Here is a 17,959-nt window from a genome sequence, read left to right as displayed (position 1 = left end):
ACTTCAAAAACCATAATTTCCTTTATTAAGGTGCTTTATTTCTTACATGGAAACATGTAAAGATTGAGAATATCGTCTGGGTCCTGTTTAACAGGTGTTCGTTCAGAAATCACTGAGCTGTGCTTGTTATGCTCCAGATTTTTTTTTACCATGTCTTGCCTGTCACAATGATGTAAAGGGAACCCATAAGAAATTGACAGTCTGTATTGCTCAAGGCCAAACATATCTGAAGATGGCTTGTTTCTTGATGTGCCCACCAGGGCTAAAACTGTGGAGGTAATCCTTTAAGAGGGCTTTTTCCCCTCATTTTTGAGTGCAAGCTGTTTGTTTGTAGGCCTTGCACTAGGTGAAGAATGGCAGGGCTTTTTATTTTGTAGAATGACAAGAGACATGGCAGTTTATTCTGCTGCAATGTGTTCATTTACTTCCATGTCTTGTACATCAAATGAGTAATTGGGTAGCAGTATAGGTGCAATATTAAAAACCACATGAAATTTCAAAGATCAGCTATTCTAGACATCATTTGCACATATGACATAAAATATGTGATATGTTTAATTTAAGACACTCATGTCAGCCTCCTTCCCTCCGGCTGTGAAACCAGCAGATTCGCTGTCTGATAAAGAGAACAAAAGGTGCTGCTATAATATGCTTTGGAATTTGTGGGGGGTTGTGTCCCCCATGAAGAAATATATTAAGATATCATACATCATCATCGATTCTCAAAGTGCTGTGTCAGTAGTGCCACAGTGACCTTGGCTAGCTCACATGCTATCCCTCTGTTCTGTCACCATATGACATATACACATTGAACCACTACTTATACAGGAAAGAACAGAGTAAAGGCAAATGAGCCAATGCTTTTTCTACATTGAAAATAGATAAGTTGACAAGTTAAAAAATAAAGTTTTGGAAACATTTCAGCCCAGATAAGATTAGTAGCGGTGCAGATACTAAAAGGGTGTTTGGTATCTACTTTACATTGACTTTTCTAGTGTGAATATATCAATGGTCAGGCTTACAGCACAAAATCTATTTTCTCTTTTGTCAAAAAAGCCCTACCCCATTGTGCTTAAACCTGAACCTAAACCATAGCAGGTGTTGTCTTTGTATATCAGGCATGTTATTTTTCATATGTGGACACTGCTTTGTCTGAATAACAGCTACAAAGGGACATTAAATACTGTGGCATGTTATGTGCAGGTATGTACATACAATACCACAGGGGGACAACTCTTATTAAAGATGCATCTTGGAATACGTAGCCTTTTAAATGTTCCACTCTGGGAATTTGTGGAATCATTATTGGGAGGTGTAATGTGATGTCTTTTAAAGCGAGAGTGAAAGAGACAGCTTGAGTCAGCTACTTTCATATACATCACACCCTAAGAGGTGCTCAATAAGTACAGATAGAAAAATCAAAATGCAATCCATGTAAAAATGTACAGAATATGAATTAATTTTATTTATCTTTAAATACGTCCTACTTTTATAAATTAGACAAAAAGTAAGAGGCCCCATAAACATCTGAAGATATGATCTGAGCAACTGCAGTAAGAGGTTTAAATGGTATGTTTCAAAGCTTCTACTCTGATAGAGTCTAGGTTGGCCCCAGGAGCACCACATATCTCTTTTTTTGTTCCCTCTGATCTCTCATCATCTCACAGGCCTTACATCAAGAGCTCTAGATATATCGATCAATGGCCATAAACAAAACATAGATTGAACTGGACACCAGTGCACACACACACACAAAAAAAAAAAACGATTACTGACTTTTTATTCTGCCAAATGCAATTGGTCGCGACTGTCTGCTAAAAAAAAAAAAAAAAAGGTCATTGGCCAGCAAAAGAGTGGCACTCTAAGCAGATTGGACAACAAAGATTTGGCAGGCTCACACATAAGGATGACAGAAATAGGCACAGAGTGACAATCAGAAAAATATGGTGTGTGAAAGCATGTGTGTACACTAAAATGTTGTGTCTGTGTGCAAATATAAAGGGATGATAGTAGAATCAGATCTGTAATCCAATTGTATTGGCAAGGTATTGAGCATAATACCAGACATCCAATTTTCAATGAATGACATGATGGAGTGTAAGAGCTCTTGAGTGATAATCTGTTTCACTGTATATGTGTGTGTGCGTGTGTATGTATACTTGTGCATAAATGATTTTGATAGAATATTGTGTGGTTAGTACACAATATTTATACTTCGCTGTGACCACACGCCCAACAGCTGTGCATTTTTCACAGGGTGGAGAACCCTGCATTGCAGTGCCTGTACATGGCAGCCATGCTCTTTATGTGAGAGCGGCTCAGGGTCAGACTAGAAAAAGCGTGTTAAAGCTGCATTGCCGGGCCCATCTCTCTCCCTTGTGCCACTTTGTAGTGGAGCATTGTTATTACTTCACTTCTTTACTAATTTATTTCTGTGTTTTCCAACTTTATTTACTAAAGCAGCAAACAAGGAAATTCACTAAGGGATTGTGGTTAAATGACTTCATTTGAAACAAACAGATACCAGGAATGCATTATATATGTTTACTACAATACTGAAAGCAATAATGACAACCAATGCAGTCAGTATCATACTGTGCATCATTATTTTTGCTTTTTGCTGCCCAAATTTGACTAAGAAATTTGACTGAGTCTGTCTTCCTTTGTCTCCAGCAGTGGCCCCTACACTTCCTAGTGTACGTTCAGAGGTCTTCAAGCCATGTGTGGAAGACAAGGACCTGGCTTTTTGTCTAAATGAAGGAGAGTGTTCCATCATTGAAACTGTGGCTGGGGTCCACAGACACTGCAGGTGAGTGAGTGTCTGTGTCTGTGTCTGTGTGAGTGTGTGTGTGTGTGTGTGTGTATGTGTGTGTGTGTGTGTGTGTGTGTGTGTGTGTGTGTGCGTGTGTGCGTGTGTGTGTGTGAGGCATGGGGTTTCTTTCTCATCAGATGTTTTCTCTATGTCCTTCCCATCCAAGCATTAACCTTGAGGTCATTTTGATTCAAACCACTTTTATATCCCCAGCCTGACAGACTCTGCTCTTAGAGTGATGAAACACAGGAAAATGTTTGTGCAGATGCAACTAAAATGCACTGAAGAGCTATAATCACCCAAACCACTAACCAAGAGATCAGAGATGCTTTGGCTGCAATGGTTGCAGCTAATTCTCTGATCCACACAGCCAAACTAAGCAAACTGTGAGAATGAAATGTTTGCATGCAGGTTCAACTAAAGCTTCCATGGGGAGAACTTAGCCTTGATTTTGCTCTGACAAAAACGTCTACTCATGATAGCAGTCTTATTAAATTACCTTTTCCCCATGTATTAACCTTGGCATTAATGTTGTCTGATATGACCTCTTTGGTATGAAGCAAATTTTAATGATAGGTGTAAAGAAGGGCGTCTTGCAAGATATTTCTTTGATCTAACTTAAAAGCAGATGATTTTTTTGGCAATTTTCTTTTCTCTCTTTTTTTCCTTGTATTTCATTTGTCAGTCAGTCATGATAATAGCTGACAGAAAGATGTATCTCCTGTAAAAATACCCTTGGCATACTTTGATATATATGTCTGTACATATATGTGCATGTGCATGTGCTGTCAATAGGTGCAAGTTCTCAGTTTGGGGCTTGAACTTCTTTTTTATTCTTTTCTTTGTGAAATGCTCATGAAATGCACTGTGATGTGATATATCACTTTAAAAACACATCTCTTTAAAAATACATGATTGGAAATTTTCTCTGAGGGAAGAGTTGAAGCTGAATGGTGCTGAATTTGAAAAACAGCTCATTAGTACACCTACCTGGAACTACAGAGCCTCAACCTTCATCTAAAAAATATGCATGAGCATGAGGGAGGTTTCTCATAAAAATATTGGAACCAGTCAGGAAATTGTGAATCTAATTAAAACTCACTGGCCACCAGGTTTAAGAAATGCTAGATTAGATATGAAAATAATATGATCTATTTGCATGACATAAAACAATGTTTATTCAAGCATTCATATTCTTAGCACTTTAATATTTGAAAATGAAATTAAATATAATTTTCCTAACAAAAAAGACAGCTAAGACTGTGGGAATAATTAAATGATTGAAGACAGAGTCAGTGTGTGGCTGCCCCAGCACTACAATTTTGAACATGTCACTTGTGTAACAGCAGCAGCAAGTAGCCCTGAAGACTCATAGCAACTACACACTGGGCTATAATTAGTGACAGTTGTACTACTGTATATAGGACTCAGGAGAGACTGGAGGGTCTAACCTGAAGGCACCGTCTCTAACTTGAGCTGAGTACCTGTTATAGAATGATTACAGGTTTTTGAGCACTTTCATTGAAAGCTTGCTCTTTTGCCTGAGGGATGTCCAGACGGATAGCATGGAAAGCATGCAAAATATTATCATTTGATTCAAAAATCACTACCATGTTAATTGCTATGTGGTGGAACTCCATGTGCGCTTATGATTTTTGAGGAGCACTTTTGTAGGATAGGAATCACGCATTAAAAGATTTCTAGACACAAGGGAGCAGAAAGTCAAAACAAAAGTCAAAGCCGCAGATTCATTTTTCCATGACATGACATTAAAATAGTCATTCCACAATATTATTTTATCTTATGGAAATAAATTATTCCAGGTGGTTTGTGAGCACTCTGCCAAATAAAATCTTTTCATTATGTTCAGAACAAATAACAAAAAAGTTAACTCTAATGACTTTTTAATGGATATCTCCTTACATATTTAACAGATGGATGCCCCTTCCTTTGTTTTTATGTGAGTCTTGTATTCACTTGACTTTTTTTTTTCTCATTTGGTTTTATTAGTGACTTTGGCTTTGTAAATGTTTAACACCTTTCACCATCCAGTTATTTATCCCAACTCTTTGCCATTTCATGCTGAGTAGGTAGCGTAAATCAGCTTGTGTTAAGTTGTTTGCTGAAAATGGCTTCACATTCGTTTATTTTGGGGGGATTCAACCATATGATGAATCATATCAATGAGCTGAAAGCTGCAAATAGCTTTGGAGTTGCTGTTGTGCTATTGGTATATTCATACCACACTGTCAGACATAATTACATGACAATAAACCTACAGTAGATACTGTCCATCCACATTCAAGGATAAAAAGGTTAGTTGAAGTTAGTTAAAGACAGACTGTGTAAGGCAGGTGGTTACACTCAGGTTTATTACATGTTAACACTTGCTGTTGATCAGTCACCCCTCCAAGTGATGCCAGCTCTCTGTCCCCCATGACAATAACTGCTGAGCTCTTCAGTCTTGTTCTAAAGTACAGAGAGGATTTTAATGATTGCTGCCTCCTTTGGCATCATCATCTCCTTCAAGCCACAGTGCAAACAGCATAATAGTCAGCTGGATGTTTTCCAATATAAGACAAGTAAAGATGTCAGATCAATGTTTGAACACTTGAATCATTGGATGAGAACAGAGTTTTGAACTTGGGAATCAATTTACTTCGCTATGAAACATTTCCTTTACTCTCCTCCTCCCCTTTCCTCCCTTTTGCCGGATATTCATGTTTGCCAATGCTAATAAGGCTCCCAAAATAAACATGCAAATGTGAGTTTAAGACCTAGTCCCAGATCAGTGCTGTGGCTTCTTATACTCCAAGTACAATAAAAGTACAAAAATTCAAAGGTCTTGTGATATGTGGAGTTCGACATATATGGCCCAGACACATATAGAATTATCACTGCATAAAAAACTAGAAACTCTCAAGCATTTTATTAAATTAAGCTGTTACTGCAATGACTTGGGAAATTATCCAACATTTTCTCCCTTTAATCAGTTGGCATAAAACAAACAAACAAAAACAAACACCTGAATTATATTTTTTTGTTTGGACGTTTTTAGATGATTTCAAGGTTACACTTGTGCAGCGGGAGAAGCAAATGCTGAAAATATTGGACTATTGTGTGAAGTTAAAATCATTTCGGACAGTATGAGGATGCATAGCATTTATAACTGACTTAAACCAAGTTCAAATGAAACTTTAACAAAATATATTGAGCTATGTGAGTTTTTATATCCAGTCTCCATTTTCAGTTTTTAGTGCTATATCAATGCAGTTGTCTGGGTACTTAGAAATCTAGAAATGATTGAGGTTGATATTTTAGGCGTCAGTTGTCATAGACGATGCGATTTCATGAAGTATTGTAATCTTAATATTGTCCTGCAGATTGGTATCAGCTCTGCCTTCAGGAAGAGGAGAAACCTGTTTTTGATGTGCATTCCAGATAGCAAAGGAGAAACTATAAGATGATGACACATTTTTCTTTGGCTCTCAGATGTCAGACTCACTGAGTGCACAAAGGTTGAATGCATATATTTAATGAAAAAAAAAATTTAAAAAGCCAACGGTGGAATACATTATGAGGAGGTGTAGCGTAGCTAGCCGTCATACCCAATCATATCTCCAGTTTTGCTGTTTTTGTGTTCAGCACCACAGCACGGAGGCAGTTTTTGATGGGAATGAAACAGCCGGTTATGCTTCTCCCCAAGGGTAAAGTATGTCCTTGTGCCAGTGGTTGAGAATCGCCGCAGGCAAATATACAGCACCATGAATTAAATTAACATGGAAGAGGTAACACATTTTCCTGTGATCCTATGAACTATTGTCTAATGTAAGAATTAAGCATTTGTACACGAGGAGACCACTAGAACCTGTGGCAGACTGGTGGGACATTTGGCTGTGTCGGTGCAGCATGGACCTGCCAGTCTCTGACTGTGCCATAGAGAATACAGCTACTCCCACAACACTGCTTGGTTCTTGGTTGAGTAACAATGACAAAATGTGTATTTACTTTGGACTAAATAATTAAAAATATTTTTCCCACAATGAAGGACTCAAGTTAAAATTACAAAAAGCTTGAATAGAATTAGTTTTTGTTTTTTGTTTTGTTTGTGTTTTTTTGCACCATGCCTTTTTGATAGAGCTATATAGATGGGTGTCACAGGGGTCAATTATGGTAATTACTAACACCAGAATATCAGTGCTACCACATGGTTGCTACTGAAACACATATTGTTCCTTTCCTTCCACAGAACACGGTGTGGTTCATGGTTATTTATTAAAATATCAAATATGGGTTTAATTTTGAATCGGCATGTTTATCAAAAATAGCAGTTCCATGTGGTGTGATTAGGAGGTTCATTGGTGGTGCAAATAGTAATGCTTTGGTTGGCTCTCTATGTGAGGTCTGTGATTTACAAGAGGACGTGTGTAATTCAGTGAAGGGGCACTTGCAAGAGCTACTTAAACTCCTAATAGCCTGAGACAAAATATGACCTTATGGCCTCTGATAATATTTTATGCCAATAACTGTGGTGTAATTGATCATTGTGCATGGATGCATTTTATTCAGCTTAGCCCTTATTGATGATATGCCCAAGCCTGAATAATCTCCATTTTTCAATGAAAATCATTTCTAGCAGGTTCTAGTTAAAAAATACTGCACCTGTTCTGCGATGCAGGTTTCAACTTTGATGTGAAGGCTCAGTAGTATCGTTCTGATATGTGCTCAGCAAACAAAAAGCGTGCAGTTAGCCACAGTTGGAGAATATAGTAGTTGGAATGGCGGTGCAGTGCAGCTATGGGCAGCACCTGCAGCATTGTGTTTTGGTGAGACATTGCTATGGTCATTACCTTAAGGCACCGAGAAGCTGTTCCTTCTTTACTCCTTTATAGATCAGGATTTTTTTTTTCTTTATATGTACCATACACAGTTACAACATTGGCTCTATCAGAGCAGTATTCTTTCTGCAATGACATCATCCCATGCTCCCAAATCTTTTTTATGACTTAAATGGGAAAGATTTCTCTTGCAAAAATCACAGGAAAAACAGGAAAAGACTTGCCTTCTTTAAACAGAATGTTTCCGAACTTTTATGGGCATTGTATCAACAACACAGAGATTCAGTTATGTTGCACAGATGATGCAAAGCTGCTGCAAGTTAGCGTTACCATTGAAACAGCTTGATGCTGCACCTTGCCAAAGAGATACATGAAGAGGAAATTCATGAATTGGGTTATGCAGTGTGTGTACAAGTACAGTTTTTGAACCCATTTAATCCTTTATTATGTATTGTGAATACTTTTCACTCTGATTTATATGTAAATCCAAAATAATAATATAACATGAAATTACTATACTAGACTTAATTTAAGATAGTTACATAAGAATTAAATAGGGTGCATTTTGCATTTTAAAAAGTGACTTTAACAAAGACAGCTGAACAGTTTAATAGGGTCTTTGAATCTCTGCATTTTAATGTGGTGATACTGTTAGTATTTATACTGCTAGAATATAAATGCCTCTACATCAAATTGGTAGCATCTTAAAATAAGGTCTAAAACATGTGACCACTACAGAAAAGGTCACAACTGACATAATGAGCCTACAATAATGGATGTTTGCTTTTTATCAAATGAAAATTGTTATCAGTCCAATTTTGGCAATAATTGTAGATTGAGTTAAAGTCAAAGCAAATGGAATTGCCCAGCCTTGCAGAGATTTGTTGCTGCCTTTAATGATGATCATAGAACAAAAAGTCAGACTTGCCTGATGTTTTCTTTTACCACGCTTTTAAATATCCCTGCATATTTAATGGTTTCGCTTTTATTCTTCTCAGCATGGAGGATGAAATCACTATCCTGTGTGTGTGTGTGTGTGTGTGTGTGCGTGTGTGTGCGTGCGTGTGTGCGTGCGTGTGTGTCTGTGTGTGTGTGTGTCTGTGTGTGTGCGGCACATTAAAAGCCTGGCAAAGCTCAAGGTAGCTCGTCTACTATTGCCATGGTAACTTCTTCCCTCATTAGTATAAGGCCAGAAGCAGAAAAAATAGTTGTTGACTCACGTATAGTGAATTATATTTAAATCATTACTTATGCTTTGCATTATATTCTGTGATTGATTCATTGATTCTGATTGATCAGAAATTAGGATAATTGCCAACTAATGGTGTAAATGACTGCTGTTGTGAATAATTCATGACAAAATTAGTAAATTTGATTGCTGAACCCAAAGCTAAAGCGACATAAGATATTAGATCATTTTTAAATGAACACTGATGTGTTTTATGTCAGTTCCTTCAAAACCCATCTGTGCAGATGGATAACTTGTAAAACCAGTATTTCATAAGCAAAGTGCTTACACTCTATGTGTGTGTGCATCTGAATACCTTAGGGGACGTGTTCATCTACTCTGATGAGGAATCTCATAAAAAAAATAAAAAACCCTCTGCTATTCTCTGGCCCCCAGGAGGAAAGGAGCTATTTATATTGGTTGTTTGCTGTGGGGTTAGGCTTAAGGATAGTTTGAGAATCCCTGTGTGTTTGTCTGTGTCTCTGTGAGCCTTTTTCCTTCCTGGACCCAGGAGACATTGACAGCAGTATTAACAGAATGATATGACAAAATGAATCACATAAATGAAGACCACAGCCTCTTTAAGTTTCTCTACCTGTTTTTCTTCCTCTCGCCTTCCTTTTTCTACGGGGAGCCAGTTCAGCGATTAAATTGTCACTGCACCGTCAGACCTTGACAGGCTGCACTAATCCACGATGCTGTCGCTTCTCTGTTGATCCATTCTGCTAGGGAGGACGCTCTCCAGGCTTAAAGCCAATGGTCCATGTCCCACACTACCCCACCCAGCTGCTGTATGAAAGCCACACAATTAGAAATGTGGTAACAGGCTTACCTGTTGGCAATAACTTGCCTTGGAACTGAGTAAACTGGGCACATTGTTTCTTATTGAAGTTAATTAACTTAAGGATAATTTCAGTAACCCAAACTATAGCACTGAATGTCTTCTTTTTCGACTGACAACAAGACACATCATGTCTTTCATTACCTGTTAATATCTACTTATTAATACATGCATAGTACTGGAGCCAGTACACATGACTGACTTCTCCTGCTTTTGTCTGGGTTTTTTCCGCATTATATTTTACATTCTGCAGGCCTGTCACAAACAATGCAGATGCAAGATTCACGTGTCCATGCTCAGCTAACAAAGGCTGCCTTGTTTTTCAAGACTTAATGAGAATGGGACAGACATGCTGTCAAGAAAATTCACCATGTCTGCAGACAATTAAAGCTTTCACAAGGTGTTGGTATATGGTTTACTGTTCCGGTTAGTTACCAAAAAAATGCACAGAAAAGGGCTTTTTGGCAAGCAGTCATTATTTTATTGTGTCAATTACCTATAAAAGTTGAAGAGGTCACATTTTTTAAAAGTCAAACTGAAGTTAAATTGTTTTGTTGCTAGGAAATTGGCAACAATGTGAAGGATCTGAATGCTAAAATATATGAAAGGACAGACACAGTTGGTAGCCAGAACTATGTAATCCTGTTCACTTCATAGGCTGTACATTACAGAAAATGACATTGTTGAATGGAAATGGCTTGCCTAGCTCTTAAGCTATTCACTGTCTGTCAGATGGCTCTCAATTGTCAGTCAATAACTGCAATGGAAAATGCCTTCCCAAAGGCCTTAAGCTACAAACTGTTTTCACATTTTCTTGTGTATAAAAAAAAAAAAAGGTTTTTGCCCACGGTTTTGGTGAATAATATGCAGACCAGCTACAGTTTCATTGTGGAAATATTTCCTTACAAAAAAAAAAAACATTTTTGGTTTGGCTTTTAGACATTTTTACCCAAGGACTGACCTTTGTGCCTTTGTCACTGCTGTGATTCCTGTGCAAATGAAGACAAATAAACAAATACAAATATTTCTTTCAATTCATTTGACTGGCTAATAAACAGATGAAACTTGATTTCTTTTTTCCTTACCTGCCACCCAGAGTGGAACATTTCATTGCTCCACAATTGCAGAGTTAGATTATTGAAGAGAACTGCGCAGGGTTGCAATTGTGAGAAAATCACAACTGTGATGACAGTATCTCTCTCCACCCTCTCTTAACCACATCAAATGCACACTAAGACTTTCGATAAAGTAATGACAGAGCATTTGAGTGTAACCACCACGAAGAGGATTGCATTGGATTTGAAGGCAGCGGCACAGCCCCAGTTAGCTGCCTGCAGCACTTTACTTGTCATTTCATTGTGAGCTCAGCTAGTGAAGGATAACAGCTGCTTCTCATTACTGATGTTTAGACTGAAGGATTTGCAGCAGTGGATGCAGAACAGAGACCATGTAGCCGCATCACCATGTCTGAGCACACATTGACAGGAGACCTTGATATCTCAGCAGTCACTGAATGCAGATGGGGTCTTGGGAGAGTTTTCTTGAGGACTGCCTACTTTGTCCTTATTTGTTTTTTGCTCATATGGAAACAGCAGCGAAGAATCAGATGGTTGAATTTCTCAGATCAGAGTAGCTCACGTGCAGAGGAAACCTTGAAATAGGCTCTTCTTTTCTAAGGATTGTTATCTGTGCTCCAGCAGAGGGAGCTTCACTGAGGGCATTATTGCAGGTAGATTCATGAGAAAGGGGCCCTAATCCATAATATTCTTCCTTTCCTTCATCATTTTTGTCATCTCTTGTTAGAAGTGAAGTACAATGAGACCTGTACCTTCTTCGGAGCATCTTTACTGGCTTCAGCTGAGTGGCAGCTAGTACATGCTATATGCAGAATGGTGTCAAATCAGATAAATAAATCAGTTGAGTAAAATCAGAAGAGAACAGACCACTTGAAGAAGGAAAAGAAAATGTGGACATATGAAGTATGAGGTGCTTAACCAAGGTGATATTTCATCATAAAATGATCTGACACAACACTTTTTTTCTGATATCTTCATTCAACTTGGCATGTTTTCGCAAGGGGGTTTGCTTTGGTATTGCACCAGGAGAGCTGTCCATGTTTATTGATATAACACTCCTGAACTGAATTTGAATTTAATTAACTAAAGTAGCAAATAAAAAGAGACAGAGGAAGATAGAAAGAAATCCCATTGTTCCACCTCAACCTGTCTCGGGCTGAGATCAATTATCAAGCAACAGACTAGTTTAATCCATGTTCTCAAGAAAACAACAAGCAAACTGGGGATAAATATTAATTTGTCAATACAGATAGATATCGACTAAAAGAGCTAGGAAAGAGCAGCTAAAAACACCAAAGCTCATTTGAGTTCTTCAGCTGGATTCCTTTATTTTCAGTCACAAAATGATAAAAGTAAAATAAGAGTCAACAACTGTGGAAAAATTAGCAAAATGATAATCAGCACTAATGATAATTCTCAGAAATAATGAAAGTTTTATGATGCTTAATTTAACAAAAAATAATTAGATCAAGTTGCACACAGGCATTGTCCGTAATTATCTTTGCTTATTTCTAATTTTACATTTACATAAAAAAACACACATAATGGTATTAAAACATTTAAAATTTAAGTAAAGGAACCCAACTAATGTGTTATGTGAACATAACATAGCAATACTGTTTGACTGGATGTACCACAGGCACCATTCGCTGTCTGTCTCAAGTGCTTGTAATGTTTTTAAATTGGTTATCCTTAATTATGATTGAAATCCCTGCATGTGGATATAGCATGATAGAATACGTGACAGGGGTGGGGGTGTGGAGCTTATGATAAGGCGTGTTGAGTAAAGAATGATGCTTTATGCTGTAGTGGTGAATTCACACTGTATGTAAAACAGGTCTCATTGTAACTCTTTGCATTGGTGTCCACCACATTGTTGTCATCAATAGATCAAATATTATCATCTGATCGAATACAGTAAAACGTCACAGTGACACATTTATTTACATTTAACCAAAACCACGATCTTTGCTGAATTGAAACTCATGTGATTTTTATACCTAACCCTAATCACATCAACCCACCTCAAGTACTGAAGCACCTCTGATTTTAAGGCTACAGTACATACAAAATGTCCTTATAAAACACTGAGGCTAAAGCTGCAAGCTAGCTCATCCATGTGGAAGACATATAACATGAATCAGTTATTTTGCACTGTATGGAGAGCTTGAATAACTGTTTTCAAGAGGATCTTTGTGCCTTCCAGGAATTAAAAACCAGTGTGTAGCTCTCACCCGCTGCTATGTAATCCCATCACAGAGACTATCCACCTGTTGCACTTTTGTTCTATCCTATAAAGCAACAGTGTTGCTGCATTTTGTTGACTTGTAATGTGACAAGTGAAATGGTTTCTTACACTGTTGTGGCAGCGGAACTAACCACCAGCAACGTTTATTTGTACAAGTTTAATCAGCAGACTTCAGTAAATTGATAGGGTGGTGGAGCTGAAAGCATCACAGACTATTGTATTGTCTATACAGCAGCTGTGAAGTCAGGTGTTTAGTTTTGACTTAAAGAGTTCTGTTATTTTCATTCTAATTGTTGGGTGTGGGGACGTCAGAACCTGACCTCATCAACGTTAAGAAAACTGATATTTAATGCAGGCCTGTTGGATGTTACAAATGATCTCAAATGAATGGACATAGTAGCTAATGCTCTGCTTGACCTCCACACAACCTTTGGCATGGTAAATAATGAACTGAGGAATTGCCTTGGCATCTCAGGGAGTGCCCTGGACTGTTTATCTGTCAGCATGTTTTGGGTTTTTATCGGTGATTGTGTTACTTCTGCTTAATTTTGTATGACCAGTGAGCCACAGCATTTCTTTCATTACCATAGAAATACTGCAGTATCTGTGGGAGTCTTCCTGGAGCTACATGCAAGAAAACCCTGACATGCTTGTCACTGGCTCTGATGTCATGTTATCCCCACAAATAAAAATGACTCTGGAGCTTTCAACTCTAAAAAAGCACAATAAGTTCTAATTATAAACTTAAGACATTTCATTTGAGTTATGTTATAGTTAAAGTAACATAATAGAAAGCTAATCTTGGCACGTTTTACCTGGGAATAAGAAACCAGAACAGGAGGAAAAATGGTTCAGTTTTTTTAGCTGATGCCACAGGAAGTCATTCATAATTGCCAGTACACACTGTTGTCTCCTTTTTGTCTGCACCAAGAAGTTCTTTTCAGTTGACGAAGCTGTCTAAACTTGTCACAAGGAACAGAGCAATGTTGTCAAAGTCTGCATTTTCCAAACAGTTGAGATGGTATGAACATATTACAGGAAATCATGACAGTGATTACATGTTTTGAAATGCCTTTGGGTTTTTGGATGTTGATGGCATTGAAGCTGTGTTGATATTTCTGTGTGCCAGTCTCCTGTTTGTCACTGTTTCCATTAATCTCAGTAGAAATCAGTTTATGAAAGGTCCTGCCATATCTAATTAGAAGTTGTCATTGTGTAGAAAAGCAAAGCCTGTGTAATATTATGATATTTTCAAGAAAGGGCTTTGCAGAACAGTAGGGCTTTTACATCTCAAAACTACAGTAACTCATACTTCTCACACCCAGTATCAAGCTCAATTCACTGTAGCAAGTTTACTGATAACTTCTACACCGAGTGTAATTAATACTACAGCATGTCTGCCCCTGATTTGCCACTGCTGATTTTAAATAGCTGATTTAGTTTTTTTTTTTCTTTTGAAGCCTTGAATGGCTTAATTAAATTAATATTATATTAGCATTGTTGAAAGAGTTAATCAGAGTAACATGTGCTTGTTGGATACAACAAATTAAAAGTAATTAAGCCGCCTTGAAAGCTTAATAACACTACAGTGCTTGTTCTGACACACACACACACACACACACACACACACACACACACACACAAATGATACTAGGTCATGTCACCACAGTTACATTTAGGCTTTTACAGTACGATGCTACATATGAAGATATAAAATGTGCGTTGGTGAGAGAAAAGTGATTTTTAAGAGTTTAAAAAAAAATTTAAATTCATTTAAAATCTAAACTTAGTACGTACCAAAACGAGCAAAATTCACACCAGATAATCTCTTGAGTGATGACCAGTGATTCTTAACACAAATTTAAAAGCACAAAAACTAAAAAACTTGAACTACTGGAATCACTAAAATTAATAAAGCACCTCATTTGTAATGTTCAAACTTTTTTAGCTCTTTATTGTTTAAATCACCAGAAAAGCTCCAAAGTCACCAGTGAAATACACACAAGGACATCATAAATATCAGTACCCCGGAAGCTGTCATAAAAAGGTTAAACTTTCTAATTGATATCCTGAGCTTCCTTAATCTCTGTCTGTGTGAAGGAGCAGAGACCTGAGAAAGAGTACGACAGCACGAGAGAGAGAGAGAGACAGAGAGAGGGAGAAAGATTAGAGTGTCTTGACAAGGAAAGCTTTTCAAGTTTGTAGGTTTGAAGTGCTAATCACATGCAAATGTGTGCAAATGAGTGTGCACCCACCCTCTAAAACTCCCACTGAATACTTGAAGCTTGAGTGAAATTCTGGGCTGCTTTTTGTCTATAAATAGTGAAAGTTTAGGGAAGTTTGAGTTGTTTTTTTCTTTTAACAATGTTAGCAGTAGTTTCAAAACCAAAATGACTGTATAAACTTTTCAACAACATGAGTTAACTAAGTAACTAACTAGTTGACAGGAGAAATAAAGTTGATATAATAACATACTGATAATGATAATCTGTCTATGAATTGCGGAGTTGACTTGGATGTAATGAGGCTGTGCTTAATTACATAAAACTGACTAAACTTTAAAAAGAGAGAACAGTTATAGTACATATGACAAGATAAATGAAGGGCTGAATGAACAGATCAATGATCCAATTACCTTAGCTGACACACAAATCCATAGACAGTGTGGAGAAAGATGGCAAACTAATCCATTTTACAGCAGTTAGCTTAAATAAAAGTGTGCTGTGAAACAAAACAATTAGCAACTGTATGCCAAAATGGTAAATAAGATAAATAACTCTTCCAAACCAAAAAAAAAAAAAAAAAAAAAAAGCCAGAGTGGAAGCGCACAGAGAGTGCATCACGTCACGGTAGATTGAAAACAGCAGTTGCTTTTCAAGTAGTGAGGCCACAGGAGAAAACTTTCAGCATCCTTCAATGGTTTCAAAATGAATCACATCACAAAATTCACAGATGTTTTGGTTCACTCTTTCACACTCTTTAACACACACAGCAGTGTAGCAGATACGCTCGTCCTGACTCCTGATATGTCACTCTATGAATTAATACTGTATGTAGTGATAAAAAGAAAAGTGCCAAAATAAAATTTGCTGTGGCAGGTAAAGAACATTGATCCCCTTTAAAGGGCTCGTGTAGTTGCTGATACGCAACAGTCCCCATGTTATCAGAGTCACTCAGAACAGTCCACAAGTCAATTAGAGTGATTAGGATGGATGGATAAATCTGGAAAGCCTTCACACTACCGGATAATCTGTCCTAACTGTCACCCCCGACCAAGCCTGTAATGTGGATTTCACATTTGATTGTTGGGTTGGACATATCCTCTTGGTGAGTGTCCGGCTGTAGTCAACAATTAGATGGTAGGGTAACATTACTTCTTCAAGTGAGATGTAATTTTAGGATTGGGTAGACAAAAGAAGCACCTGCAGTGTGGAATACTTTGGCAGCAGCATGGGGTATCTGCCTTGAAGCTTAGCTGGCATCAATATAGTCTGTGAAACAAATTCAGAAGCATATTTCTTCAGCTGAACAGTTGCACAGTATACACACTGTCAAAACCGGTGGCTCTTTATAGAACACATTTCTTTTTTGTATTAATGGAGTAAACATTATTCTCCATATTTATTCTTTGAAATAATCCATCAACAAAAGTATTCCTGTCCAAGCAATAGTTTTGTTGATGGATTATTGTGGAAAAAACATTAAAAAATAACAATGTACTTGCAGGATCCTTGGCTTTCTTTGACTTTTTTTTTATCTTAGTGTTCTACCATTTCAAGCTCTGCATGTAGCACACCATCAGATCATACAAGGAGCACTTGGCCACAGTGTTATATGGCATACTTTACAAAGAACATATTAAGGTGTTGATGAGAACAGCTGTTTCAAATTTTATCACCTCATTAAATGGCAATTATCAGTCACACCCATGATTATGCAAACTGCAGCTAAAAGTAGGCCAGAAGGTGGATATTATTGATAAGCATTATAATTAGCGGTGGTTGGAATTATGAGTAAAAATCACAATTGGTGACATATAAAGATCAACAAAGTCTGTTGGAGGAGGAGGTCAGGATGGATTTATGGGACAACATAATATATGGCTTTGAAACTGGAGAGACTGTAGCATTTTGTTCCCATCACTGTTGTTACTTTAGGAGGTTATTTTAACCAAAACTGTAATCTTTCTCTAAACCTATAGCCTATAGAATGGCCCTACAAGTTCATTACTTATTTTTTTACTCATGTTAGTAGTATAGTTGTATAGTTGTTTTCAGTAAAAATTGTTAATGTCATCACATGCTGGTAGTTTACTTTTCTCACTTCTGCCAAAATGAAAACAAGGATTAACACTGGCACCTTTTTTTAAATTCTTCCACTGTTTTGTTGAAGATGTCGATCGATTGAACAATAGTTTACAAACGAATCATAAATGCTTTCAGGTTGTCATGCTCGTTAAAGTCAAAAATCTAGACTTTATGCAAAAATAAAAGGCCATATGAAACCTAACAGTAGTTCATTACTGCTGCCTTATTACAAATGTCAGTGTGTGAATTTAAGTGGGCTCCTAGAGAGTTTGGTTGAGGAAAATGTTGGTGCTTGTTTATACTGTACCTTTGAATATGTCAATACATGTCTCACCTTTTTTGAGGTTAATGGTAAAATCAGATTATTACAACATATAATATTAAATACGATTAACTGTCTCATGCATTGGTCTGGAAGTAACTGAGTGTCTTAGCTAGTAACTGACAAAGAAAATGCTAATTTGAGTGAACAGCAGTAATAAGAAAATACTATTAATACTGGATGTTTGTGTTTTTTGGTTTGTGTTGTGGTGCTGAATGCACAGATCTTGTAATATGCACTAGACATGTATCTTGTAATTTTCAGTAATATGCTTTGTGTTGCTGTCA

General features: G+C 37.3%; 1 protein-coding gene across 1 annotated transcript in view; it reads left to right on the top strand.

Moving 5' to 3' along the window:
- The window catches only part of nrg3b (neuregulin 3b), a 160,738-nt gene that overhangs the window by 80,511 nt on the left and 62,268 nt on the right, over window positions 1-17,959 (top strand). Inside the window, exon 2 of the mRNA XM_026315497.1 lies at window positions 2,674-2,809. Within this exon, the coding sequence (XP_026171282.1) occupies window positions 2,674-2,809 (136 nt within the window). The remainder of the gene's footprint in view (window positions 1-2,673; window positions 2,810-17,959) is intronic.

This window comes from Mastacembelus armatus, chromosome 19 (assembly GCF_900324485.2).
Source record: "Mastacembelus armatus chromosome 19, fMasArm1.2, whole genome shotgun sequence".
NCBI lineage: Eukaryota > Metazoa > Chordata > Actinopteri > Synbranchiformes > Mastacembelidae > Mastacembelus > Mastacembelus armatus.
This window is presented reverse-complemented; position numbering and strand designations above follow the sequence as displayed.